The sequence below is a fragment of the Pristiophorus japonicus genome, chromosome X, assembly GCF_044704955.1.
Source record: "Pristiophorus japonicus isolate sPriJap1 chromosome X, sPriJap1.hap1, whole genome shotgun sequence".
Taxonomy (NCBI): domain Eukaryota; kingdom Metazoa; phylum Chordata; class Chondrichthyes; family Pristiophoridae; genus Pristiophorus; species Pristiophorus japonicus.
In genome coordinates, this window is record NC_092010.1 from 19349828 (window position 1) to 19376935 (window position 27108).

General features: G+C 45.9%; 1 protein-coding gene across 2 annotated transcripts in view; it reads right to left on the reverse strand.

Annotated features, from left to right (window-relative positions):
* tfcp2 (transcription factor CP2) overlaps positions 1-18655 on the reverse strand; it is a 98754-nt gene extending 80099 nt beyond the window's left edge. For both annotated transcript variants that reach the window (XM_070869434.1, XM_070869433.1), the window contains exon 1: positions 18251-18655. In XM_070869434.1, coding sequence (XP_070725535.1) covers positions 18251-18372 — 122 coding nt within the window. In that variant the 5' untranslated portion in view covers positions 18373-18655. The remainder of the gene's footprint in view (positions 1-18250) is intronic.
* Positions 18656-27108: the final 8453 nt, after the last annotated feature.

Consider the following 27108-nt stretch of genomic DNA (forward strand, 5'->3'; position numbering starts at 1 on the left):
CTAAAGTCTTGCACTGGTTCAGCTCGGAGTTCTGTGCTCCTGTATGGAAAGATAGTGGTACTGGCAGCTATCTTTATACTCTTAAGCCTGGGCTTTCACTTCTCATGTTTAACTTTTAGTTTGAGGTAATAAGTGACTCCTGTTGTAATTGAACAGAACCACTCCGCCTGCCGTAGCAAGACGACAGGGCCACCTCTGACCTCTATTTACATTGTTACCAGGGTCAGTGCTGCCACTTGAACCCATAAAAGCTAACTCTTTTACTGGCTTGCATGGACTCCTGGAGGCAACACTGTTGCCATGGACATTGGGCTGTCATGAGAAGCACTGTGCAAAAAATGCTAAAAAGGCACATTCAGTGGCAGACTGTTGACAGCAGAAAGGCAATGACTGGACATGGTGATGGAAACACACTGGGGTGATGTGCATATTGTTAAGCTGCTTTCCAATTCATTGTGAAATATACATTTTTTATTCACCACCCCAGCCAAAAATATGACTGTGGCCCAAGTGCACCAGTCAGAAAAGGTCCTGGCATAATTCCCTGGTCTGTGGCAAATTAGCTGATCTCGCCAGGAGCGATAGGAACACTACAATTGACCTTGGTACCCTAGGGAGGAGAAACGAGGTACCTATCCCCAATCATTATTCAACAGCTCACTAAATGTGTTTGCCTTCATGTTGAAGCAACAGTATCTTCAGCATGCTATAAACATGCAGCAGTGATGCTCATTCCCACACTAATGCAATCATTAGTCATGTCTAAGTAGTGCAATGCAAACTGGGCAACTCAAAAGAGACACCAAGATTGAACAACACTTTGTACAGTCAAGATAAATCAGACAGCTACCCAAGTAACCAAACAGCTGGTGGAAAGTGATACAGCAGGTGTGTGCGTCCAGTGAGGCTGACCATCCTAGTATCTCTTCAGCTCACAGAAGCCACAAACAATAGCAGGAACTGGGGGTGGTGGGGAGAGAGAGAGAAAAAAAATCCACCAGCAAGTCCTTGACCTCAATGGATCAATTGGATCTCAGGGCCCAGATTGCTAAAACATAAATGGACTCATTAATGTCACCCACCCACTCACCCAGCGAGAATGGTGCATGGGAGGGGTAATAATTTAAAAAAAATCTAGCTCCCAACCCCCAGTGTTGATGACGACGAATCATGCAATCGACAAGGTACACAAGGCAGGTGCATGGGGGGGGGGGGGGTGGGCTACTGAACGTGCATAAGTCACAGCCCAATGACATCAACTGCGCCGCAACATAACTTTAACTGCACCCCAGGAGTAACCCCGTTCTTGACTGCAGCTCAGCAACAGAACAAGAGAGAGAGGAGCCCTACCCAGAGGAAGTCACGATAAGTTAAAAAAAGATTTACTTCTGTTTGAACTCCTTTCGGATCAGGAGAAGCAAGAGTGCTCCCCCCCAGGAGCCCTTAGGCCTCGCAAGCCCCAGCCTCCTCCCAATCGTGAGCGAACCTCCACTCCCAGCCTCCCCCGATCGAGGGAACACCCAGCCCTGGCTTCCTCCCATCGCCGCTGCCCTGCAACCACCGACCTCCAGGAACCGTTCACTTGGGTCCCCAGCTGCAGCCAAATTCTCATTCTCACCCACCAGCCAGGAAGTAGATCTGGCCGGGTTTAGGTAGGACACCAGGAACTTTTATTTAAATAAGGCCCTGCCATGGAGTTCACGGAACCCTCCTTTCCATTCCACCTGCCAGCCCTTTAACACCCCACATCACTGCAAACAGATTCTCTTAGCGCTGGGAAACCAGCAATAAAAATAAAGCAAGTTGAATGGGGCCAGGGCAGCTAGAACCAGAGGCCTGAGCTGATAGACTGGCCAGAGAGCAAGTGAGCATCACCAACAGGGAGGAAAGGCAGGGGAGTAGCCAGAGGTCCCGTGACAACAGGCCAAGGGAAAGAAAGAAGTCAGGACTGTGAAAGAAACCAATAAAGGCAACTGTGCATGATGGATTATTTATTGCATCTGGGTTGCAAAAAAATTCACTTCAGATGCATTATTCCCAAGATGATTAGTCAGCAGCCAGGCTGAATGCAGCAGAGGAAGCAAGCTAGGCAGTGGCTCTGTGGTAGTGTTTCACCATGCAAGAAGCAAGCATCTGCATTTAAAGGATCAATTTTATGGCAAAGTTGAATGCAGAAGACCCTTTGTTTACTCCTATGAAATCAGCAGTGTTTGATCAGAGTATTATTCATTAAGCCAGTTACTGATAAATATATTTGGTTTATAGCTTGAGGCATGGTTGGTACATATTTTTGCACTTACTGAAATCAACATCAAATGCCAACACAATATTTGAGTAAGCTGGGATACAGTGGCAAGACCGTTGGCTCCTGCTGCATTGAATTAGATAGCAGGCAGGTAAAGGCACACTAATTCGTAGCAAACACGAGGTTGTGCACAGGAGTGGTCACCGATCGCCATTGCTCCCGGACATGACACAGTTGAAAGCTATGCAAAGTATTGAACTAAGATGACAAAGGTCAGAAAATGTTGTCATTGCCATCTGTCCTGTACAAGATTTTGATAGCAGATGGCATGAACAGCTTGCAATCAAGCCATGTTTACACTAGAAACACAAGAGCAAGTGTATTCATCCACTAAGTCTACAAGAATACGAGCAGAAAAGCTTTTAGACATTTAGAGACCGCATGGATGAACTACAACAATTGTACATCCCTGTCTGGCGTAAAAATAAAAAAAGGGAAGGTGGCTCAACCGTGGCTATCAAGGGAAATCAGGGATAGTATTAAAGCCAAGGAAGTGGCATACAAATTGGCCAGAAATAGCAGCGAACCCGGGGACTGGGAGAAATTTAGAACTCAGCAGAGGAGGACAAAGGGTTTGATTAGGGCAGGGAAAATGGAGTACGAGAAGAAGCTTGCAGGGAACATTAAGACGGACTGCAAAAGTTTCTATAGATATGTAAAGAGAAAAAGGTTAGTAAAGACAAACGTAGGTCCCCTGCAGTCAGAATGAGGGGAAGTCATAACGGGGAACAAAGAAATGGCAGACCAATTGAATAAGTACTTTGGTTCAGTATTCACTGAAGGAGGACACAAACAACCTTCCGGATATAAAAGGGGTCAGAGGGACCAGTAAGAAGGAGGAACTGAGGGAAATCCTTATTAGTCGGGAAATTGATGGGATTGAAGGCCGATAAATTTCCCAGGGCCTGATCGTCTGCATTCCAGAGTACTTAAGGAGGTGGCCTTGGAAATAGCGGATGCATTGACAGTCATTTTCCAACATTCCATAGACTCTGGATCAGTTCCTATGGAGTGGAGGGTAGCCAATGTAACCCCACTTTTTAAAAAAGAGAGGGAGAGAGAAAACAGGGAATTATAGACCGGTTAGCCTGACATCGGTAGTGGGTAAAATGTTGAATCAATTATTAAGGATGTCATAGCAGCGCATTTGGAAAGAGGTGACACGATAGGTCCAAGTCAGCATGGATTTGTGAAAGGGAAATCATGCTTGACAAATCTTCTGGAATTTTTTGAGGATGTTGTGGACAAGGGAGTGGACAAGGGAGAACCAGTTGATGTGGTGTATTTGGACTTTCAGAAGGCTTTCGACAAAGTCCCACACAAGAGATTAGTGTGCAAAGTTAAAGCACATGGGATTGGGGGTAGTGTGCTGACGTGGATTGAAAACTGGTTGGCAGACAGGAAGCAAAGAGAGTAAATGGGTACTTTTCAGAATGGCAGGCAGCGACTAGTGGGGTAGCGCAAGGTTCTGTGCTGGGGCCCCAGGTGTTTACATTGTACATTAATGATTTAGACAAGGGGATTAAATGTAGTATCTCCAAATTTGCGGATGACACTAAGCTGCGAGGAGGATGCTATGAGGCTGCAGAGTGACTTGGATAGGTTAGGTGAGTGGGCAAATGCATGGCAGATGAAGTATAATGTGGATAAATGTGAGGTTACCCACTTTGGTGGTAAAAACAGAGAGACAGACTATTATCTGAATGGTGACAGATTAGGAAAAGGGGAGGTGCAATGAGACCTGGGTGTCATGGTACATTAGTCATTGAAGGTTGGCATGCAGGTACAGCAGGCGGTTAAGAAAGCAAATGTCATGTTGGCCTTCATAGCGAGAGGATTGGAGTACAGGGGCAGGGAGGTGTTACTACAGTTGTACAGGGCCTTGGTGACGCCACACCTGGAGTAGTGTGTACAGTTTTGGTCTCCTAACTTGAGGAAGGACATTCTTGCTATTGAGGGAGTGCAGCGAAGGTTCACCAGACTGATTCCCAGGATGGCGGGAGTGACATATCAAGAAAGACTGGATCAACTGGGCTTGTATTCACTGGAGTTCAGAAGAATGAGAGGGGATCTCAGAAATGTTTAAAATTCTGACGGGTTTAGACAGGTTAGATGCAGGAAGAATGTTCCCAATGTTGGGGAAGTCCAGAACCAGGGGTCACAGTCTAAGGATAAAGGGGTAAGCCATTTAGGACCGAGATGAGGAGAAACTTCTTCACCCAGAGAGTGGTGAACCTGTGGAATTCTCTACCACAGGAAGTTGTTGAGGCCAATTCACTACATATATTCAAAAAGGAGTTCGATGTAGTCCTTTCTACTAGGGGGATCAAGGGGTATGGTGAGAAAGCAGGAATGGGGTATAAGAGTTGCATGTTAAGCCATGAACTCATTGAATGGCGGTGCAGGCTCGAAGGGCTGAATGGCCTACTCCTGCACCTATTTTCTATGTTTCTACTCTCCCATCTCCTTTAAAAAAGGTACTGGAATACAATTCTATGGACCTTGATACATCACGTAAGTTGCCATTCTTTATGCACAAACCGAGCTATTGTATGTACGCCAACAAGCTAACCAACCACATGGGACATTATGACTAAAGAATGACTAAGAAAGCAATGAAGAAAGGAAAGATAGATTACAAAGGTAAACTTGCACAAAACATAAAAACGGACAGTAAAAGCTTTTACAGATATATAAAACGGAAAAGAGTGACTAAAGTAAATGTTGGTCCCTTAGAAGATGAGAAGGGGGAGTTAATAATGGGAAATGTGGAAATGGCTGAGACTTTAAACAATTATTTTGCTTCGCTCTTCACAGTGGAAGACACAGAAACCATGCCAGAAATTGCTGGTCACAGGAATGTGGGAAGGGAGACAATCACTATCACTAGGGGGGTAGTGCTGGACAGGCTACTGCGACTCAAGGTAGACAAGTCCCCTGGTCCTGATGAAATGCATCCCAGGGTATTAAAAGAGATGGCAGAAGTTATAGCAGATGCATTTGTTATAATCTACCAAAATTCTCTGGACTCTGGGGAGGTACCAGCGGATTGGAAAGCAGCTAATGTAATGCCTCTGTTTAAAAAAAGGGGCAGACAAAAGGCAGGTAACTATAGGCCGGTTAGTTTAACATCTGTAGTGGGGAAAATGCTTGAAACTATCAATAAGGAAGAAATAGCGGGACATCTGGATAGGAATAGTGCAATCAAGCAGACGCAGCATGGATTCATGAAGGGGAAATCATGTTTACTGGAATTCTTTGAGGATATAACGAGCATGGTGGATAGAGGTGTACCGATGGATGTGGTGTATTTAGATTTCCAAAAGGCATTCGATAAGGTGCCACACAAAAGGTTACTGCAGAAGATAAAGGTATGCGGAGTCAGTGGAAATGTATTAGCATGGATAGGGAATTGGCTGGCTAACAGAAAGCAGAGAGTCGGGATAAATGGGTCCTTTTTGGGTTGGAAATCGGTGGTTAGTGGTGTGCCACAGGGATCGGTGCTGGGACCACAACTGTTTACAATATACATAGATGACCTGGAAGATGGGACAGAGTGTGGTGCAACAAAATTTGCAGATGACACAAAGATTAGTGGGAAAGCGGGTTGTGTAGAGGACACAGAGAGGCTGCATAGAGATTTAGATAGGTTAAGCGAATGGGCCAAGGTTTGGCAGATAGAATACAATGTCGGAAAGTGTGAGGTCATCCACCTTGGGGAAGAAAAACAGTAAAAGGGATTATTATTTGAATGGGGAGAAATTACAACATGCTGCGGTGCAGAGGGACCTGGGGGTCCTTGTGCATGAAACTCTTTTTGGAGTTTATCTGCAAAAACAAAAAACATTAAACCGTGCCACCCTACCTGGGTGAAAAGAATATAAAGTTTCTGGCAGCGAGCTAATTGACCGAGGCAGGATTCGAAGCTGCAATCTTCTGATAACTTCGTGGTTATAATCGAAGTCAGACGCCTTAACCATTAGGCCAAGCGGCCTCTGCATCCTTGTGCATGAAACTCTTTTTGGAAAAGTTGCCTTTAGCAGAGGATGGTTGTGCATGAATCCCAAAAAGTTAGTTTGCAGGTGCAGCAGGTAATCAGGAAGGCGAATGGAATGTTTGCCTTCATTGCGAGAGGGATGGAGTACAAAAGCAGGGAGGTCCTTCTGCAACTGTATAGGGTATTGGTGAGGCTGCACCTGGAGTACTGCGTGCAGTTTTGGTCACCTTACTTAAGGAAGGATATACTAGCTTTGGAGGGGGTACAGAAACGATTCACTAGGCTGATTCCGTAGATGAGGGGGTTACCTTATGATGATAGATTGAGTAGACTGGGTCTTTACTCGTTGGAGTTCAGAAGGGTGAGGGGTGATCTTATAGAAACATTTAAAATAATGAAAGGGATAGACAAGATAGAGGCAGAGAGGTTGTTTCCACTGGTCGGGAGACTAGAACTAGGGGGCACAGCCTCAAAATACGGGGGAGCCAATTTAAAACCAGTTGAGAAGGAATTTCTTCTCCCAGAGGGTTGTGAATCTGTGGAATTCTCTGCCCAAGGAAGCAGTTGAGGCTAGCTCATTGAATGTATTCAAGTCACAGATAGATAGATTTTTAACCAATAAGGGAATTAAGGGTTATGGGGAGCGGGCGGGCAAGTGGAGCTGAGTCTACGGCCAGATCAGCCATGATCTTGTTGAATGGCGGAGCAGGCTCGAGGGGCTAGATGGCCTATTCCTGTTCCTAATTCTTATGTTCTTATGTACAGATAGGTGTCCTCGTTACACACACGATCACAGGAGAGTGATCAAGAGCCAGAATGCTGGTTATTTTTTCCTGTTTCTAGTTCAGCATCAGAGGTCTGTAGTGTCCCTTATAGAAACATAGAAAATAGGTGCCGGAGTAGGCCGTTCGGCCCTTCGAGCCTGCACCACCATTCAATATGATCATGGCTGATCACGCATTTCAGTACCCCATTCCTGCTTTCTCACCATACCCCTTGATCCCTTTAGCCGTGAGGCCCACATCTAACTCCCTTTTGAATATATCTAACGAACTGGCCCCAACAACTTTCTGTCGTAGAGAATTCCACATGCCCACAACTCAGTGAAGAGGTTTCTCCTCATCTCTCGGTCCATAATATGGTAGAATTCTTTATTAAGATGGAGAGAGAAACTAGGGACCTGAACTTAAGGAAAGGTAACTTCGACGGTATGAGGCGTGAATTAGTTAGAATAGACTGTCAAAGGATACTTAAAGAGTTGACGGTGGATAAACAATGGCAAACATTTAACGATCACATGGATGAACTTCAGCAAATGTACATCCCTGTCTGGAGTAAAAATAAAACGGGGAAGGTGGCTCAACCGTGGCTAACAAGGGAAATTAAGGATTGTGTTAAAACCAAGGAAGAGGCATATAAATTGGCTAGAAAAAGCAGCAAACCTGAGGACTGGGAGAAATTTAGAATTCAACAGAGGAGAACTAAGGGTTTAATCAAGAGGGGGAAAATAGAGTTTGAGAGGAAGCTTGCAGGGAACATAAAAACTGACTGCAAAAGCTTCTATAAATATGTGAAAAGAAAAAGATTAGTGAAGACAAACGTAGGTCCATTGCAGTCGGATTCAGGTGAATTTATACTGGGGAAACAAAGAAATGGCAGACCAATTGAATAATTACTTCACGAAGGAAGACACAAATAACCTTCCGGAAATACGAGGGGACCGAGGGTCCAGTGAGAAGGAGGAACTGAAGGATATCCTTATTAGGCAGGAAATTGTGTTAGGGAAATTGATGGGATTAAATCCCCGGGGCCTGATAGCCTGCATCTCAGAGTACTTAAGGAAGTGGCCCTAGAAATAGTGGATGCATTGGTGATCATTTTCCAACAGTCTATCGACTCTGGATCAGTTCCTATGGACTAGAGGGTAGCTAATGTAACACCACTTTTTAAAAAAGGAAGAGAAAACGGGTAATTATGGACCAGTTAGCCTGACATCAGTAGTGGGGAAAATGTTGGAATCAATCACTAAGGATCAAATGGCAGCGCATTTGGAAAGCCCGTCCCCAGCACCAGATTTACAGGTAGGTGGCGTTGGGTTGGGTCGGGGGGAGCGCGGGTCGGGGTCGGGGGGTGGTCGGTTCGGTTTGGGTCGGGGGGAGGGAGGGAGAGGGAGGTCAGATCGGGTCGGGTCCAGTGGGGGGGGGGGGGGGGGGGGGGGGGGGGGGAAAAAAGAGAAGCGAGAGTCGGGTCGGGTCCAGTCCGGGGGGTCGGGTCGGTGGGTCCGGAGGCGGGAAGCGGGAGTCGAATCGGGTCGGGTGGAAGCAGGAGCTGGCCGTGGGAGGAGCCTTATTCACGCAGCCCCAGTGAGGCCATTCGGCCAGGGCTAGGGGCTGCGTGCTTCAGCCCCTCCCACACAGTTTTGGGCGCCTGGAGCTACTGCACATGCGCACCCACTGTAGCGCGCATGTGCAGAGGTCCCGGCACTGTTTTCAGCGCAGGGACCTGGCTCTGCCCCCTACAGCTCGTGCTGCGCTGCGCCGAGCTGCAAATGACCTGCAGGGAGCTGGAGAATCTGGAAGTTTTTTTGAGGAAGGACGTTCTTGCTATTCAGGGAGTGTAGCAAAGATTCACCAGACTGATTCCAGGGATGGCTGGACTGTCGCATGAGGAGAGACTAGATCAACTGGGCCTTTATTCACTGGAGTTTAGAAGGATGAGAGGGGAATCTCATTGAGACATATAAAATTCTGACGGACTGGACAGGTTAGATGCGGGAAGAACGTTCCCGATGTTGGGGAAGTCCAGAACCAGGGGATATAGTCTTAGGATAAGGGGTAGGCCATTTAGGACTGAGATGAGGAGAAACTTCTTCACTCAGAGTTGTTAACCTATGGAATTCCCTGCCGCAGAGAGTTGCTGATGCAAGTTCATTGGATATATTCAAGAGGGAGTTAGATATGGCCCTTACGGCTAAGGGGATCAAGGGGTATGGAGAGAAAGCAGGAAAGGGGTACTGAGGGAGTGATCAGCCATGATCTTATTGAATGGCGGTGCAGGCTCGAAGGGCCGAATGGCCTACTCCTGCACCTTGTTTCTATGTTTCTAAATGGCTTACCCCTTATCCTTGGACTGTGACCCCTGGTTCTGGACTTCCCCAACATCGGGAACATTCTTCCTGCATCTAACCTGTCCAGTCCCGTCAGAATTTTATATGTCTTGATGAGATTCCCTTCTCATTCTTCTAAATTCCAGTGAATACAAGCCTTGTCGATCCAGTCTTTCTTCATATGTCAGTCCTGTCATCCCAGGAATCATTCTGGTGAACCTTCGTTGCACTCCCTCAATAGCAAGAATGTCCTTCCTCAGATTAGGAGACCAAAACTGAACACAATATTCCAGGTGAGGCCTCACTAAGACCTCCCTGCTCCTATATTCGAATCCTCTCGCTATGAAGGCCAACATGTCATTTGCTTTCTTCACCGCCTGCTGCACCGTATGCCAACCTTCAATGACTGATGTACCATGACACCCAGGTCTCGTTGTACCTCCCCCTTTACCAATCGGTCACCATTCTGAAAATAATCAGCCCTCCTGTTTTTAACCACCAAAGTGGATAACCTCACATTTATCCACATTATACCGCAATGTATACCGCATCTGCCATGTATTTACCCACTCCCCTAACCTGTCCAAGTCACCCTGCAGCCTCTTGGCATCCTCCTCACAGCTCACATTGCCACCCAGCATGGTGTCATCTGCAAACTTGGAGATATTACATTCAATTCCTTCGTCTAAATCATTAATGTATATTGTAAATAGCTGGGGTCCCAGCACTGAACCTTGCGGTACCCCACTAGTCACTGCCTGCCATTCCGAAAAGGATCCATTTATCTTGACTCTCTGCTTCCTGTCTGCCAACCAGTTCTCTATCCATATCAGTACATTATCCGCAATACCATGTGCTTTAATTTTGCACACCAATCTCTTACGTGGGACCTTGTCAAAAGCCTTTTGAAAGTCCAAATACACCACATCCACTGGTTCTCCCTTGTCCACTCTACTAGTTACATCCTCAAAAAATTCCAGAAGATTCGTCAAGCATGATTTCCCTTTCATAAATCCATACTGACTTGGACCGATCCTGTCACTGCTTTCCAAATGCGCTGCTATTACATCTTTAATAATTGATTCCAACATTTTCCCCACCTCCGATGTCAGGCTGACCAATCTATAATTACCTGTTTTCTCTCTCCCTCCCTTTTTTTAAAAAAAAAAGTGGAGTTACATTAGCTACCCTCCAGTCCATAGGAACTGATCCAGAGTCGATAGGCTGTTGGAAAATGATCACCAATGCATCCACTACTTCTAGGGCCACTTCCTTAAGTACTCTGGGATGTAGACGATTAGGCCCTGGGGATTTAGCAGCCTTCAATCCCATCAATTTCCCGAACACAATTTCCCATCGAATAAGGATTTCCTTCAGTTCCTCCTTCTCACGGGACCCTCTTTCCCCTAGTATTTCCGGAAGGTTATTTGTGTCTTCCTTATTGAAGACCATTTCTTTGTTCCCCATTATGACTTCACCTGATTCTGACTGTAAGGGACCTATATTTGTCTTCACGTATCTGTAGAAGTTTTTATGTTCCTTGCAAGCTCACTCATATTCTATTTTCCCCCTCCTAATTAAACCCTTTTGTCCTCCTCTGCTGAATTCTAAATTTCTCCCAGTCCTCAGATTTGCTGCTTTTTTTGGCCAATTTACATGCCTCTTCCTTGGATTTAACACTATTCCCAATTTCCCTTGGAAGCCATGGTTGAGCCACCTTTCCAGTTTTATTTTTACGCCAGACAGGGATGTACAATTGTTGAAGTTCATCTATATACTGCCCCATTTGAAATCATAACTCAGCATAGACAAGAACAGGAATTAAATTTGGCACCTTCATAGTCTAAAAGGATAATTTTCCACACTGGGCAATGTGTTGATCAGCTAGGCCACCGAGGGAGTCAGCAGTAACATTTCTCCTGCCTATGGAAATCAACCCCTTTTATGTGCAAATTTAATCATAGTGAAGCATCCTTTGTTGAACAAGGGCAGTTAGGGGATGCTTGTGTCAGTCAGATCTTTCAGGACTTCCAGCCATCAGTCAAATCTGGGGAGACATCTATCCGATTTACAGCAATCTCCAGTTACACTCAGTTGCCCCATCCAATAAACACAAAAAAAACTTCAAATGACAGGCAGCTCTCGGATTTGCAACTATTCACCTGGTTGGGAAATAACAGCATAGCCATTTGGGCCACTAATCCACTCAAACTATTTACTACTCACTCCAGGATTCGTAACCCAAGTCTGTCCAAGCATCAGGCTCAGACTTACATTTGAAGTCAAAACACCAGGCTTTTTAAACTGCCTTAGAATTCTTATCCACCAACATTTTGCAACTGCACGACAATCCTGCAATTTCCTCAGCATCTACATCATTAGGCAGAAGAGTTTTTCCCGCCAACAACTTGCATTTACATAGCACCTTTAACATAGTAAAACGTCCCAAGGCGCTTCACAGGAATGTTATAAGACACCAAAAAAAATGAATTTGACATCGAGCTACATCAGAAGAAATTATGGCAGATCACCAAAAGCTTGGTCAAAGAGGTAGGTTTAAAGGAGCGTCTTAAACAGGAGGTGGAGAGGTGGGTCGAGGGAATTCCAGAGCTCAAGGCCCCAGACAGCTGAAGGCACTGCCACCGGTTGAGCAGTTATAATCAGGGATGTTCAAGAGGGTAGAATTAGGAGGAGTGCAGATATCTCAAGGGGTTGTGGGGCTGGAGGAGATTACAGAGATAGGGAGGGGCGCACGCCATGGAGGGATTTGTAAACAAGGACGAGAATTTTGAAATCGAGGCGTTGCTTAACCGGGAGCCAATGTGGGTCAGCGAGCACAGGGGTGATGGGTGAGCAGTACTTGGTGCGAGTTAGGACATGGGCTGTCCACCTCTCCATCAACAATAACTTGGGAGCACGCAAACGACATTATACAGGTATTACAATAGCGTCCACAATTAATTCAATAACCAGCGGTGCCAGGTCACCCAGTTTATTTTTTTTTTTTATTCGTTCATGAGATGTGGGCGTCGCTGGCAAGGCCAGTATTTATTGTCCATCCCCAATCGCCCTTGAGAAGATGGTGGTGAGCCGTCTTCTTGAACCACTGCAATCCATGTGGTGAAAGTACCCCACAGTGTTGTTAGGGAGGGAGTTCCCAGCGACGACGAAAGAATGACGATATATTTCCAAGTCAGGGTGGTGTGTGACTTAGAGGGGAACATGGCGGTAATAGTATCCCTACGCGCCTGCTGCCCTTCTAGGTGGTAGAGGTTGTGGGTTTGGGAGTTGCTGCAGTGCATCTTGTAGATGGTACACACTGCAGCTCCGGTGCGCTGGTGGTGGACGGAGTGAATGTTTAAAGTGCTGGATGGGGTGCTAATCAAGCGGGCTGCTTTGTCCTGGATGGTGTCGAGCGTGTTGTTGGAGCTGCACTCATCCAGGCAAGTGGAGAGTATTTAATCACACTCTGGAGTTGTAGGACATACCCCATCTCGGGAGACGTTTCATACGGGCTAGTAATGTCGAAAGTACATTCCTAGCCTGCACAGATGAGCTTAGATGTCAAGCATTCCCAGCCAAGCACTGTCAATATTACTTTGCATCAAAGGCATGCAATGAAACCAGCTCACAATAAGAGTACTGGTACTCATCATTGGAGAATATCTTGCAGAGCAAAGAGGGTATAATACAACTTCCTAGCAGATAGTTACTATGTAGCATTTGCATCTATCCACTTTCTCTGGAAAGGAACAGCACATTATGGATTAAAAATGATTCACTTTACAAGATTGAAACTACTTTGGTTAAAACCAAAAAAGTAATTATTTTCATTACAATGTAATTTATGGCAATGATAAAATGTGCAAGATTAAACATTTCTGGAAGTTTAAAACCTTTATCAAACTACCTTCTATTGGCTGAACTGGTTAATATGGAAGAAAAGAAGGTAGTCTTCACGTGTAGCCATGAATGCACCACACTGATTAGTCGGCAAACACAAAAAAATTGTTGGCATATATCCAGTCAGCAGCACATCAGTCACAGTGACTCAAAGATAGTTGGTACAACACTAACAGTCACTGCACATACCAAGAGATCATTTGCTGAACCGCTGTCATACGGTGACTGAGTAAGTTCAATTCTGTTTTTATTGTACAGGATTATAGAATTTCTATTGATGTTTTTGGGATTGTATTCTATGATTCCATCCATTTTTCTGTGAAAACTGCAAGTCAGCAGCCATGATCATCTATTTGCTCTCCATTCCCACAGGCGCAAAGTGTTCTGGAGCCAAGAAAGGCTGGGTAAGGGGTTTTCCAGCATTGGGGAAGGACAGAGATTGGCAGTATTCGGGGCTACTCTGTTCCGGCAGTTTTGGGGAGGGTAGGACTCAAACTGCCGTTGGCTCCTTTCAAATAAACTCCCACCCTGTTGAATTTGTCAGCCTCTTCCCATGACCTGTTCGTCGCTTCTTTTGTGCCCTTGGGTATTTCTGTCCCTCCCCCACCTCTCCTCCAAATCATTATTCCCATTGTCAGATAGTTCCCATCTTAAGGCACGCAAGAGTAAACTACTACTTTCTTAAAAATTAGTGGTGGAAAATCATGCACTGTGCACTCATTGCATATACCAGGGGTGGAAACTTTACCCTTTAGTGCACTGTCAATTTGGCAGTTTTAAACAAATTTTCATAAACAAAAATTAACACCTTATGCAGTTTCCAAGTTATTAAATATTTTAAAAAATTCCTTAAGCTTAAAGTGGTTCAGGACAGCTTAAAAAAAATTCCTTTCAAAGTCTTGTGGAAAAAAATCAGAAACTTTACACAGGAGGAGGAGATGCACCTTTCTACCCTTCAAGTCACACTGATGACCAGATTGTGTGCTGGCACAGTCTGCACACACTCAGAGTGCACAGATATGGTTAAACGTTCTCTCCAGTCAATGAGGTAAAATATACAATTGAAGCTAAAACTTTGGGACCCCCTCTGGCCTTAAAGTAAAAACTTTAATAAAGGTATTAAAAGATAATTCAGCGAGTAAAGTTAATTATTGTGGAATATATAATTTTTTTTTAAATTGTGTTTTATTTTGGACATTAGAAATCGCAGTTACTAAGCAGATAAAAGACGCTTTTTTTTTCAAAAAATATATTTTGAGTGATTTAACTGGTTTAGCAACAAACCGTGGTGGCAAAAGAACCAGAGGTGACATGAGGAAACTTTTTTTTTTAAAAACACAGCGAGTTGTGATCTGGAATGCACTGCTTGAAACAGGGTGGAAGCAGATTTAATTGTGACATTCAAAAGAGAATTGGATAAATAAAAGAAATAAAAAAATACACAAGGCCGTAGGGAAAGAGCAGGGGAGTGGGATCAAATTGGATAGCTCTACCAGCATGAGCACGATGGGCCGAATGGCATCCTTCTGTGCTGTGTCATTCTATGGATCTATATTTAGATAGGGTTTTACCATTACATACAGATTTTCAATTCTAAATGTTGACAAATATGCAGCTCAAAATTGTGGCACAGATAAAGTTTTCTTTCAATTATTCAATCTTTCAAATGTATGTGTTTTGGAAAAGAAAGCGGAAACAATGAATGTTTACATACACACGTGGAATTTGCAACCACCTCTGTGCAAACTCTTACGCATTCTTTGACCGTACAGAAGGATTCTTATGTTCTTTATACCGTATATAAACTACTGAAATTGGTCTTTAAAGTAAAGTACAGTATAGGGAAGATGCAAGTTGCCTTTTGTCGACTGTGGTAATTACAGATTGAATACAATATATCCAGTTGTAGTACATTTGGGAATAACTGCATTGGGAATGCGTCGAGAGTAATTAAATCGATTATTCCTCCTCCTCCTCCTCTCAAAACACAGATGGGTGGGAACTAAATTGCCGCCATTTAAATGACTCACTTAAGTAGCTCCAAGTATTCCAATGGATTTCCCCCATCAGTCTGTTTTTTTCTCTCAACAAAAAAAAACATGTAGTGAAGTATTATAGCACAATATCAGATGATCAAATCCCATTTAAAAAAAAGTCAACCTTTTCCTGTTGATAATGAAGAATGGGTTTTAGACAGATCTATGGCATTTGCTATCACTAACATGCACCTTCTCCAGCCTGCTTTCTCATATTTATACAGCCAGTTCTCATTTCTGTAGCCAGCAAAAATATTACCATTGGGTGGATACCACTGTAACAGTGATGGAACGTAAACAAAAAAAGAGGTCACATCACAAAGTAAGTGATTTGTTTAATATTTGCATCACTGCCACTAGGACTTAATCAGCTATTTCCTGCATATCCTTTTAGTGGTCACTTCTTCTATTTGTGCATTTTAAGACAGAAAGCAAACAATATATTGCTAAGTATGCCAAACCAATATTTTCTTCATTTTTATTCATTGGCACCCCCACTGAAAATGTCATTTATTTACAAATCGCATATTAGACTAACCAGCAGTTTCTTGTCTACATCTGGAAAAAGGAAAACTATGGACATTATAAATTATAACAAAGCACTAAGACAGGAAAGCAGTCTGTCTCCAATTATTCTTTTATAGAATCACAAGACATTTATAGCACAAAAGGCCATTTGGCCCATCTCATCTGTACCGGCCATAAGAGCGCGCTCCAGCCAAATCCCACTTTCCAGCTCTTGGTCCATAGCCTTGTAGGTTACGGCACTTCAAGAGCATATCCAATAACTTTTTAAACGTGGTGAGGGTTTCTGTCTCTACCACTCTTTCAGGCAGTGAGTTCCAGACCCCCACCACCCTCTGGGTAAAAAACATTCTGCTCAACTGCCCTCTAATCCTTTAAATCGATGCCCCCTAGTTATTGACCTCTCTGCTAAGGGGAACAAGTCCTTTCTATCCACTCTCAGCCCCTCATAAATTGTATACACCTCTGATGCAATCACATTGTTCCTGTAATGTGGTGACCAGAACTGGATACAATACTCTAGCTGTGGCCTAACTAGTGTTTTATACAGTTCAAGCATAATTTCCTGCTCTTATATTCTTTGCCTCTTGGAATTTATGCATCTTGGAATTGGACACTGATGCTCAACCACTAGAGTGAAAGATAGTGATTAGGTTTAGTGGGGTGCTAGTGCCGCAGGTTCCCATCAGGTGAATCCCACAGCTAGCAGCAACAGCAGAGTAAAAAAGTCTTCAGGGCTTAGCAAATCCAACATGTTTACTGCCTCAAGAGACCCTCAAGTCAGGAGTCAGCTACACCAGCACCACACCAAATCTAATATTTAAAAAAATAGCTTTAGTTTGAATAGACACACACACACACACACACACACACACACCGAGACCCATTCATTTGGACAACTTACGATTTATGTAGTTTAATATGCATTTAGGAAGAATCTCTTTACCCTACAAGGCATTTTAGAACTGTAGCACATGAACTGATCTCCACACAAATTAATTTTAATATATAAATAGCAAACCTAGAGGACCTTTTATACAGAACAGCAAATTCCTGTATAAAACTATTAGGGGACAATACCGAAGGCATTTCAAGTGAGGAAAGAAGTTACATAAGAAAAACCATCAAAAAGTGTCAAGAGTTTAAGCTGGTGAATGCAAGAGGTAGAAAAAAAATTGTATTACCTGTATACCAATAATTTAATGCAATCACATCCACATACAAAACAGAGGTAGGTTGAAGTACTCATACAGTAAAGACTCAAAAGTACTTTGCTAAATCGAGAATAGTGCAATACCCTGATGCTGCAGTAGTGAGATTCAGAGACCAGATCTCTGTAAACAAGAGCATTAGATCAAAATAACCAGTCAATTTGGATTTTGAAAAATGGAAACCCGAGTTATACAGGAATAAATTAAACGATTAGATGAATTCACACTCTACTACCATGCTAAGACTGTTGGTAGTTGGAGAAACAGCAGACTTAAATCCAGGGCACCAGCATTCATTTTACTAATTGTGCACTGAAATCAGATGTATTGTGAAATTCTGTAATTTTCACATCCATCATTTCAAAGCAATTTAAATCTGGTAGATGTGAATAATATGTTCCCTACAATACAGTGGGAATGGTATTTACATCTTCCCCATAATATGGCCATTTTACGAGAACATGGCTGTGGTCACCAGCAAGTCCCCAACATCTCCCTCATGTGGCAACTCTTAATGCATGAACTTGTACAGTGAGTTTTGGTACATTATTTGACCATGGAGGGGGCAATCCCCAGACACTATCCATACTGCCGTAACCCAGACATGTTTTTCCCAGCAGAGGTCACTGAATAATGATCAGGAGCAGAGGCAACCCTCCCTCGCCCAGGGGCCACTGAGTCCCTAGATCGCAACTCTAGCCCAAGATCAATATTAAAGGCACTTGGATCAGCTAACTCGGTGCAGACCAAGAATAGAACCTGGGAGCTGACTGGTTTGCACGGTACATTGGCACACGAGGTAGTGCCATAACTTGCATTTATGTAGCACCTCTAATGTCGAAAAAAAGTCAACAGTCATTTCCCAAGAAAGGAGGGCGGGGGGAAATAATAACAGCCTTTAGGGGACAAAAGATTCAATGTTTGTTGCCAACGCATATTACTAACGAGGACCATCTGAAGTAGACATAGTTTGCATGTTGATATGCTTTTAAGTTTCAATGGGTTTAGAGCTAGCCGCAGTCATGACCAGGAATGGCTACCTTGTATAAAAGCGAGGTTAGCATCGATGGGAAACAACCGTGCGGAGGGCAGATTCTCCACTGGTTATTTGACACGTTACTTTAAAAAAAAATCTGTGTGTATATTCTATGTAAATAAAGCAAATACCTCATACTATAGGCTCCTGCCCCCAACTCCTGGCCGATCCCCGACAAACTGGCGTCGAAATCCTGCACCAGCCCGGACTCAATCACCTCATCCGGCATCGGCATCTTCAGCGCCCAGGCCATCGCCGCAGTCAATAAAGGCGAGCAACCCGCAAGCGAAACAATAATAAATATGCACTCAGCGAACTCCTCGGGGGGTGGGGGCACTCGAAATAAGAAACTTTTCACAGTGCGTGAGACGAAATAAAACACAGAAATGTAAAATAGAAACCACACAAAAGACGGCACAGCTCAGAAGAAGCCGTCCTGCCCTACACTCGGACGTCGAGACAGCTCAAGCTCGCGCCATATCCTTCCCATCAAAGATGGCGCCGCTGGGACCTTTTGGAGAGACAATCTAATCTGATTGACGGGCGGCTTGCTGTTTAGCCTCCGCCGGCCAATCGGCGCCGGAAATCCTTGCGCCGTGCGGCGTCATTTGAGAACCTACCTATCAGTCGGCGCGAAAGGGCGGGGCCTATTTGCCGCGATCTAGGTGATGTGACGCGCGAGGAAGAGGTTGTCTTTTTTTTTCAACGATTTGGGTTAATGGTTAGAGTATTCACAACAGGTAAACGCCAAACTCCTGGGATTCCCTCGAAACGCCAAACTCCTGGGATTCCCTCGAGACCTCTTTTGCACCAATTTTCTCCCAAGATGTTTTAACTCCTTGCTGGGTTAGGCTTCCACCTTTGCTAATTGCCCCCTTGGTATCTTTCCCAAGTGGCCATTCTTCATCTGTGAGCCCAGACAGTGTTAGTAGACTAAACAGCCACAACCTATTCCCATCTGATGCCCACTTGTGCATTTTCCAGCTAGCAATTATAAGACACGAGTGCCAACTTGTCTGCAACATTAGGGGAGCAAGTCTGAGGCATCATATGCATGTGCAGTAAGACCCACAGTGCTAACAGACAAGTGGACCTGGTAAATATGCACAATGATTGATGAGGCATCCTGCCACCGATTCAAAATTATTATTTGCTCGGGTGCCAACACTAAAACACAAAAAACATGGGTGCCAACATGTTTTTTATTTTTTTAAATTGTACTGAAAAATCAATGCAGGTCTTCAGAAAACATATTCAAATTCTATTATAGCTGTGTAGACATTTTAAAGTTACTGGTTAAGTATGAAATGCACAACAGCTGGATGAGCAGAGGTACAACATTGGAAGAACGGAAGAGAACAGCAGTTGTCGGAGGTGCTGTCTTTCAGACGAGACTTAAACTAAGACCGCGTCTGTCTGTTCGGGTGGACGTAAAAGATCCCATGGCACTATTTAAATAAGAGCAAATTTATCTTATTGCAGTTTATGAGATCTTGTGTGCACATTCGCTGCCACGTTTCCCTACAAAACAGTGACTATACTTCAAAAGTAATTATTTGGCTGTGAAGCACTTTGGAATGTCCTGTAGAGGTGAACATTGTTCTATAAATACACATTTTTTTTGTAACTTAGGTGAAATAAAAAAAACTGGAAAACAATGTATATATTCTGGTCAGTGATGTGGAACTGTTAACATTCCTTCCAGATCACATACAGTATATATTTACATTGGCATAGCAAAGTGTCAAATATCACGATATAAGTCTGGCTTCCTATTTGTATAGGCTATAAGCACATGAAAAGCTTGCTTAGAGAGCCTGGTTTGTATAGCGCTTGGTTTAAAAAAGAAAGACTTACATTTATATAGCGCCTTTCACGGCCATCAGATGTCTCAACACACTTTACAGCAATGAAGTACTTTTGAAGTGTTGTCACTGTTATAATAAGGACCCTAAATCCAGTGAGGAAGCATTTCTTAAAGAGCTGCAGTTATAGAATCATAGAAACATACAACACAGAACGAGGCCTTTCGGCCCTTTCAAAGATCTATCCAATTAGTCACATTCCCCTTACTCTTTCCTCATTGGCCTGCAATTTTCTCCCCTTCAAGTATTTATCCAATTCCCTTTTGAAAGTTACCATTGAATCTGCTTCCACCGCCCTTTCAGGCAGTGTGTTCCAGATCACAACTCGGTGTGACAAAAACGTTGCCCCTTATCTCCCCCTCTGGTTCTTTTGCCAATTACCTTAAATCAGTGACCTTTCCGTCACTGGAAACAGTTTCTCCTTATTTACTCGAAACAAAACCTAGACTGTCATATCGACAGTCTACCTCAACACCCATCAAGCAAACCAAGCTTTGAAAGTCTCCTTTGGCGGTGGAGCAGTCGTTCAAACCCTCCGTACGGCAGCACTCGCCCTGGTGTACTCTACAGCGGAGTACTGCTCTCCGGCATGGCTATCAAGTCCGCATGTCAAATCCGTTGATGTCCAGCTGAGTTCAACTATGAGAACTATCACCAGTACGCTTCTTTTGACACCAACACCTTGGCTGCCCGTGCTTGCAAACATTGCCCCACCACACCTAAGCCGCAAATACGCAGTCTCCAGAGAATACAACCTCTACACCTGCAAATACATGCCAATCCAGGCCGACTTGGAACAACCTACCATCAACCTGTCTCGGATCTAGAAGGCCATTTTGGACCTTGCCGAAGCCCTTCAGCGATCTCCCCTCAGCCTTGATGACCGATGGCCAAATGCTTGGAAGAACTGCGACATACGGAATGGATTCCTTATAGAGGACCCCACAGTACAACCTGAAGGATCAAACCTTCCTCACAAACAGTGAACAACTATCAACCACCTCAGAACCGGTCATGGTCGATGCTGCCATCTTCTCCATAGGTGGAAGATTAAAGCATCCCCATCATGTGACTGTGGAGTTCTTAATCAGACCCTGGAATTCGTAGGAAGCCTGCAAGATATCCGCGCTGTTACACCGGAAGCTTTGGCCTGGATATCCAACTTAGATATTAACATTTGATTTGCTTTGCTATGACCATACGGAAGAAGATCAAAATCCTTCATCATTCTGAACACTTCTATCAAATATTCCTTTCATCTTCTCTGCTCTAAGGAGAACAATCCCAACTTATCCAGTTTCTCCACATAACTGAAGCACCTCAGCCCTGGTCCCATTCTAGTAAATCTCCTCCGCAGCCTCTCCAAGGCCTTGACATCCTTTCTAAAGTGTGATACAACAACAATGACAACAACTTGCATTTATATAGCACCTTTAATGCAGTAAAACGTCTCAAGGCACTTCACAGGAGCATTATTAAACACAATTTGACATCGAAACACATAAGGAAATATTAGGGCAGCTTGGTCAAAGGGTTTTAAGGAGGGTCTTAAAGGAGGAAAGAGAGGTAGAGAGGCGGAGAGGTTTAGGGAGGGAGTTCCAGAGCTTGGGGCCCAGGCAGCTGAAGTCACGGCTGCCAATGGTGGAACGATTAAACTTGGGGATGCGCAAAAGAAAAGAATTGAAGGAGCGCAGATACCTCGTAGGGCTGGAGGAGGTGACAGAGTTAGAGAGGGGCGAGTCCATGGAGGGATTTGAAAATAAGGATGAGATTTTTTAAATCGAGGCGTTGCTTAACGTGGAACCAATGTAGGTCAGCGAGCACAGGGGTGCTGGGTGAGCGGGACTTGGTGCGAGTTAGGACACGGGCAGCAGAGATTTGGATGACCTCAAGTTTATGGAAGGTGGAAGATGGGAGGCCGGCCAGGAGTGCGTTGAAATAGTCAAGTCTAGAGGTAACAAAGGCATGGATGAGGGTTTCAGCAGCAGATACACTGAGGCAGAGTCGGGCGATATCGGTCTTAGTGATGTTGCGGATATGTGAAGTCTGATTCACATCCCGGGAAAAGCCGAGTCTTAAAGGCACGGCAAGGTAAGTATGCGCATGCACAGCTCCACCTCCTCACTGACCTGAGAGTGGGAAAATGGAGGAGCAGGGAGGAAGGCAGAGAGCACACCGTTTCTCGGCCACGGCCCTTGAGGCCTTGCCTGAGACTGTTGTGAGGCCCAACAATGCGTTACATCCTGGAGGGGGACGAAGGCCATCGCCAAGGGTGTTCAGGAGGCTGTGGAGGGAGATGGCCCAGCACGTCTCTGCCCACGGCACAGTGGCCAGGACAGCGACACAATGTCCCAAAAAATTCAACGACCTCACTAGGGTCGTCAGGGTGGGTACCCTTTCCATTCACCTTGCAATGTGTTCATGTGAGCCTCACAGTCTTACACAATGTAAAGGCTTTACACTGCCCACCCCTTCTCCATGTATACCAGGCCTTGCTCCTCGTTGCTGGAGACACACTAAAAGCTCTCTATCGCCTCACCAAACATGCCCCACCCATCCAAGCGTCTCTCACCTTCTAGCTCCTGACTCAGCCTGAGGACATCCACCAACACTTTTTAACTCTCCATATGCGGTCACAGGCCTTCAGCCTCATACTTACTCGTAGCTCTTTGTCCCCAAACCCCACCGTTGACACACCCACTGTGCGTTGCCACGCAGGCTGAGATGTAGAAATGCACACCTCGGGACATTAGTAGCGAGTCACTTACTGCAGATACATGTGGCACACCAGTAGCTGCAGACCCACTGACAACGTCTTGTTTTGGTCACTGCAGGCCAAGCTCGCCCACAATAGACAAGAGCAGCAGCGGATGGGAGGAGATGAGCCTGACCTCCAGGACCTCACTGAGGTGGAGGAGCGAGTGTCCGCCCTCAAGGGCAGAGCCCCCACTCGACAGTGACGGTTTCTGAATAAGATGGGCGCTTTCTGTGAGACCCTCTTACCCTTGAGCCCACATGCCTTATAACATGTAGCTCCAAAATAACGATGCCCCCTCCTTCTTGCCTTCCTGCCCCCTCCCCAACAGCTACCCACACTTCTGTTGTTTTGTGCTTACAGATGATGAGCCAGATAAGCTGCAGCCTGCCTGTCAGCCGCCGTTGTCACACGAAGAGGAAGATGAGGAGGACGTGGAGACGAGTGTGGCCACAGAGCGAGTGGGAGACCAGCTCAGTGGACGAGACCACGTTCCTGGGGTTCGCAGATCCGGACGCTCCTGGCCCCTGTGGCCTGCAGAGATGCCCAGCACGAGGGGAAGCTTGGGGGCCAGCTCTCTGGAGGGTAAGTCGGTCCAGGAGTCCTGCTCAGAGACAGGCAGATGAGGACCTGGATTTGGAGGCTATGTCCAGAGAGTCCATGCAGCTGCACCGTGAGCTTCTGGGTGCCCTGGGAGGGTGCCGCAGAGCATGGATGCACTTGCTGTCAGTGTGGCGAAGGCCGCCTCAATCATTGCCCGTGCCTCTCAGTAGTCCACTGAGCCCATCCTTGGCCGGATAAACCGAGAAGTGGGCTCAACAAGCGACAGTGGGGTCACAAAGGTGATAGTGTGTGCCATGGTTGATGTGGCAGCAGCCATGACATCACAGGCCGAAGTCACGCAAGGTCTTCGTGGTGTCATGCAGACACTGGTTGCTGGCATGCAATCTCAGACTGCTGCATTTCAAGTGCAGGCTGCGCTTATGCAGTCTCAGAGTGATGCCATGCAAGCAGTGACTGCTGCCACCCTCTCTGTCATCTCCACAGTTGGACAGGGAACAGATAGTGCCGCAGCAGCTCAGCAATCTCTGGTCGCACATATTGCTCCTGATGCTCTGGCACTGCCCCGGAGGAGTGGCAGTGGGCCGCTGGAAATGGAAAGTGCTGTCCTTCCTGACGATGACAGCATTCCTGCTCCCGCCACTGCCAGTCTGCCTTTGCACCCGACACGGGCTGCACCCCAGCCATCCCACACTGCTGCCGCCCATCCTGAGGTGGTGCAGTCAACAGTCGGGGCTTCCAAGCCCAGAGCTGGTCCAGGGTGTCATCGTCGGCCGTCTGTCCTGTCCCCCTCAGACACAGTTCAGCTCTCAAGCGGCCTTGCTGCAGCCACTGAGTAGGAGCAGAAGGCGTGGAGGGCGGGTGCGGGGTTGAGGCAGGGGGTGGCAAATGCCTGCGGAAGACGCTCTAATCAGATGTGTGCCCATAGGAATATGTTGCTACTTACTACAAATGGTTGTCAAAATCTCTTTGGTGTTCTGTTGTAAGGGGCTGTGTCTAAGATGGCACATGGATTCTGTTGCAGAATGAGAACTGGCAGGGGCATTTGTACGTATGTTGCTGATGATCATTATGTATTCTGGCGTTTGAAGGGGCAGTAGCTGCAGTGTTTATTGTTTGCGGGTGTGGGGTTTTTGGGGTTGTTTGAGGAATGTAAATAAATAAAATTTTATTTTGACCGCCTCCTTCAGCCTCTGGTGTATGACTGGACTTGCGACGGAGATGTGGCATTATCGTGGCACAATACACGCTCATTATTAACTGCATCCCTCAGCTCACTCCATTTACGCAAAACGATGCCTTATGAGCCCTGCTGCCGCCACCAACATTGGCACACTGTCTCCTCCGTGGCTGCTACTGGTCCTCGTCGTCTTGCTGGACATTCGGGGCATCGCCAGGTTCCTGTTCCTCTTCCTCCTCCTCCTCCTCCTCCTCCTTTTCCCCTGCCTCCTCCTGAGGTGGGCCTGCAATCCCCACTGGCAAGACCTGGGCCCTCATGATGGCCAAGTTGTGCAGCATGCTGCACACCACAATGAATGGTTGAGGGGAGTATTGAGGGATGCCTCCAGAGAGGTCCAAGCATCGGAATCACTGCTTCAGCACCCCTATTGTCTGCTCAATGATGTGGGTGGTGGTATGGCTCTCATTGTAGCGTTCCTACGGTTCTGTGGTGGGGTTGCAGAGGGGGGTCATTAGCCAGATGTCCAGGCCGTATCCCTTGTCCCCGAGCAGCCAGCCTCGGCCTTCCCATAGTAGCGGAAACAGGCGTAGTACAGTGCTCTCCCGCAGGATAAACGCATCATGTACACTTCCAGGATAGCGAGCATTGACTGCGAGGATGCGCTGCGTGTGGTCACACACCAGCTGCACATTTAGAGAGTGGTATCCCTTTCTGTTTCTGAATACCCCAGAATTCTGGAATGGTGCTCGCAAAGCCACATGCGTGCAGTCAATTGCTCCTTGAACCCTCGGGAAGCCCGCTATACTGACAAACCCACATGCATGCTCATCCTGTTTCTCCATGGTCATCGGGAAGTTAATGAAATCCATTTGATGGGTGTACAGAGCCTGTGTGGCATCACGGATGCAGCGATGTGCTGCGAATTGTGAGACGCTGCATATGTCCCCTGATACAGCCTGGAAGGAGCCGGAGGCATAGAAGGTGAGTGCCACCGTGACCTTCACTGCGACAGGCAGCACAGTCCTCACAACGTGAGGCTGCAGGTCTGCCTGCAGGATATGGCATATCTCTGTAACTACCTCCTTTCGGAAGCGCAGCCTTCTGACACATTGCTCCTCAGACAGGTCCAGGTATGAGCGTTGCCGCTGGTAAAGTTGTGGAGAAAAGGCCTCCTGCCTCGACATCTAGGGGCTCTCCTCCTCCGGATGCCGACATGGCCTTCTGTCTCGACGTTGCCTTACCAGAGCATGTAGAATGCAACGCTGGCGGCATAGTAATGCACCCATTAAAGTTTTCAACTTCACTTGTTATCAAGCTCAACTGGTATGTCTGTCTGCCGCTGCAAACTGGGAGGCTCACCACCGTGCTGTGTGTGAACGTTGCACTTACTGTGACCTCCGAGGGAAGCACTTCCTCGTCCCTTCAACTAGCCTCCAGTTAACGACTATGGAAGGTTGTACCGACTGTTTTTTCAGACGTGATTTTTGGCGGTCGCTAAATGAGACGGCCGCACCTAATTTAGCGAGCAGGGCGCAAGCGTGGCTATTGCACCAGGACTGACATCATGATCTTACTGATCGTCAGCAGCCAGGCGCGAGCGTTTGGCGCTGCTGGTAAACCTCAACTAAATTTTCCAGCGGGGCACTGCAAGCTGTGCGCCCGGTCAGTAAGCTGTTACTCTCGCATTAACGCCCCTCCTGGCCGTTAACTGAGGTGCTAGGCAATCGAATTTCCACCCCAATGGCTTTGGTCTTCCGAATATTTAATTGGAGGAAATTTCTGCTCATCCAGGACTGGATGTCGGACAAGCAGTTTCACAATTTACAGACAGAGGAGGGGTTGAAAGATGCCCAGAATTGGACATAATACTTTAACTGAAGCCTAACCAGTAATTTGTAAAGGTTTAGCCATAAAGGGGGAAATTGTGGTGGTGACAGAAAAGTTACCTAATTGTTTACAATAGCGCAGTGGGGATGTATAAGCAACATTTCTCCCTTTGGTGCTGAAGAGTTAAAGGTCCTGCTGCAAAAGAGGGTGGCCCTATTTACTGAAAATGCTGACAAAGCGCAATTGTTTGAGAAAAGGAAAAAAGACAGGCCAACACCCATCAGCAGTGTGTTTTGAGCTACATCACACCACCAGCATTCATTGTTGTAATGACAATAGACAATAAAGCTAAGGTTTAGAAACATAGAAAATAGGTGCAGGAGTAGGCCATTCGGCCCTTCGAACCTGCACCACCATTCAATAAGATCATGGCTGATCATTCCCTCAGTACCCCTTTCCTGTTTATTCTCCATACCCCTTCATACCTTTAGCCTTAAGGGCCATATCTAACTCCCTCTTGAATATATCCAATGAACCGGCATCAACAACTCTCTGCGGTAGGGAATTCCACAGGTTAACAACTCTCTGAGTGAAGAAGTTTCTCCTCACCTCAGTCCGAAATGGCTTACCCCTTATCCTAAGACTGTGTCTCCTGGTTCTGGACTTCCCCAACATCGGGAACATTCTTCCTGCATCTAACCTGTCTAAACCCATCAGAATTTTAAACGTTTCTATGAGGTCCCCTCTCATTCTTCTGAACTCCAGTGAATACAAGCGCAGTTGATCCAGTCTTTCTTGATA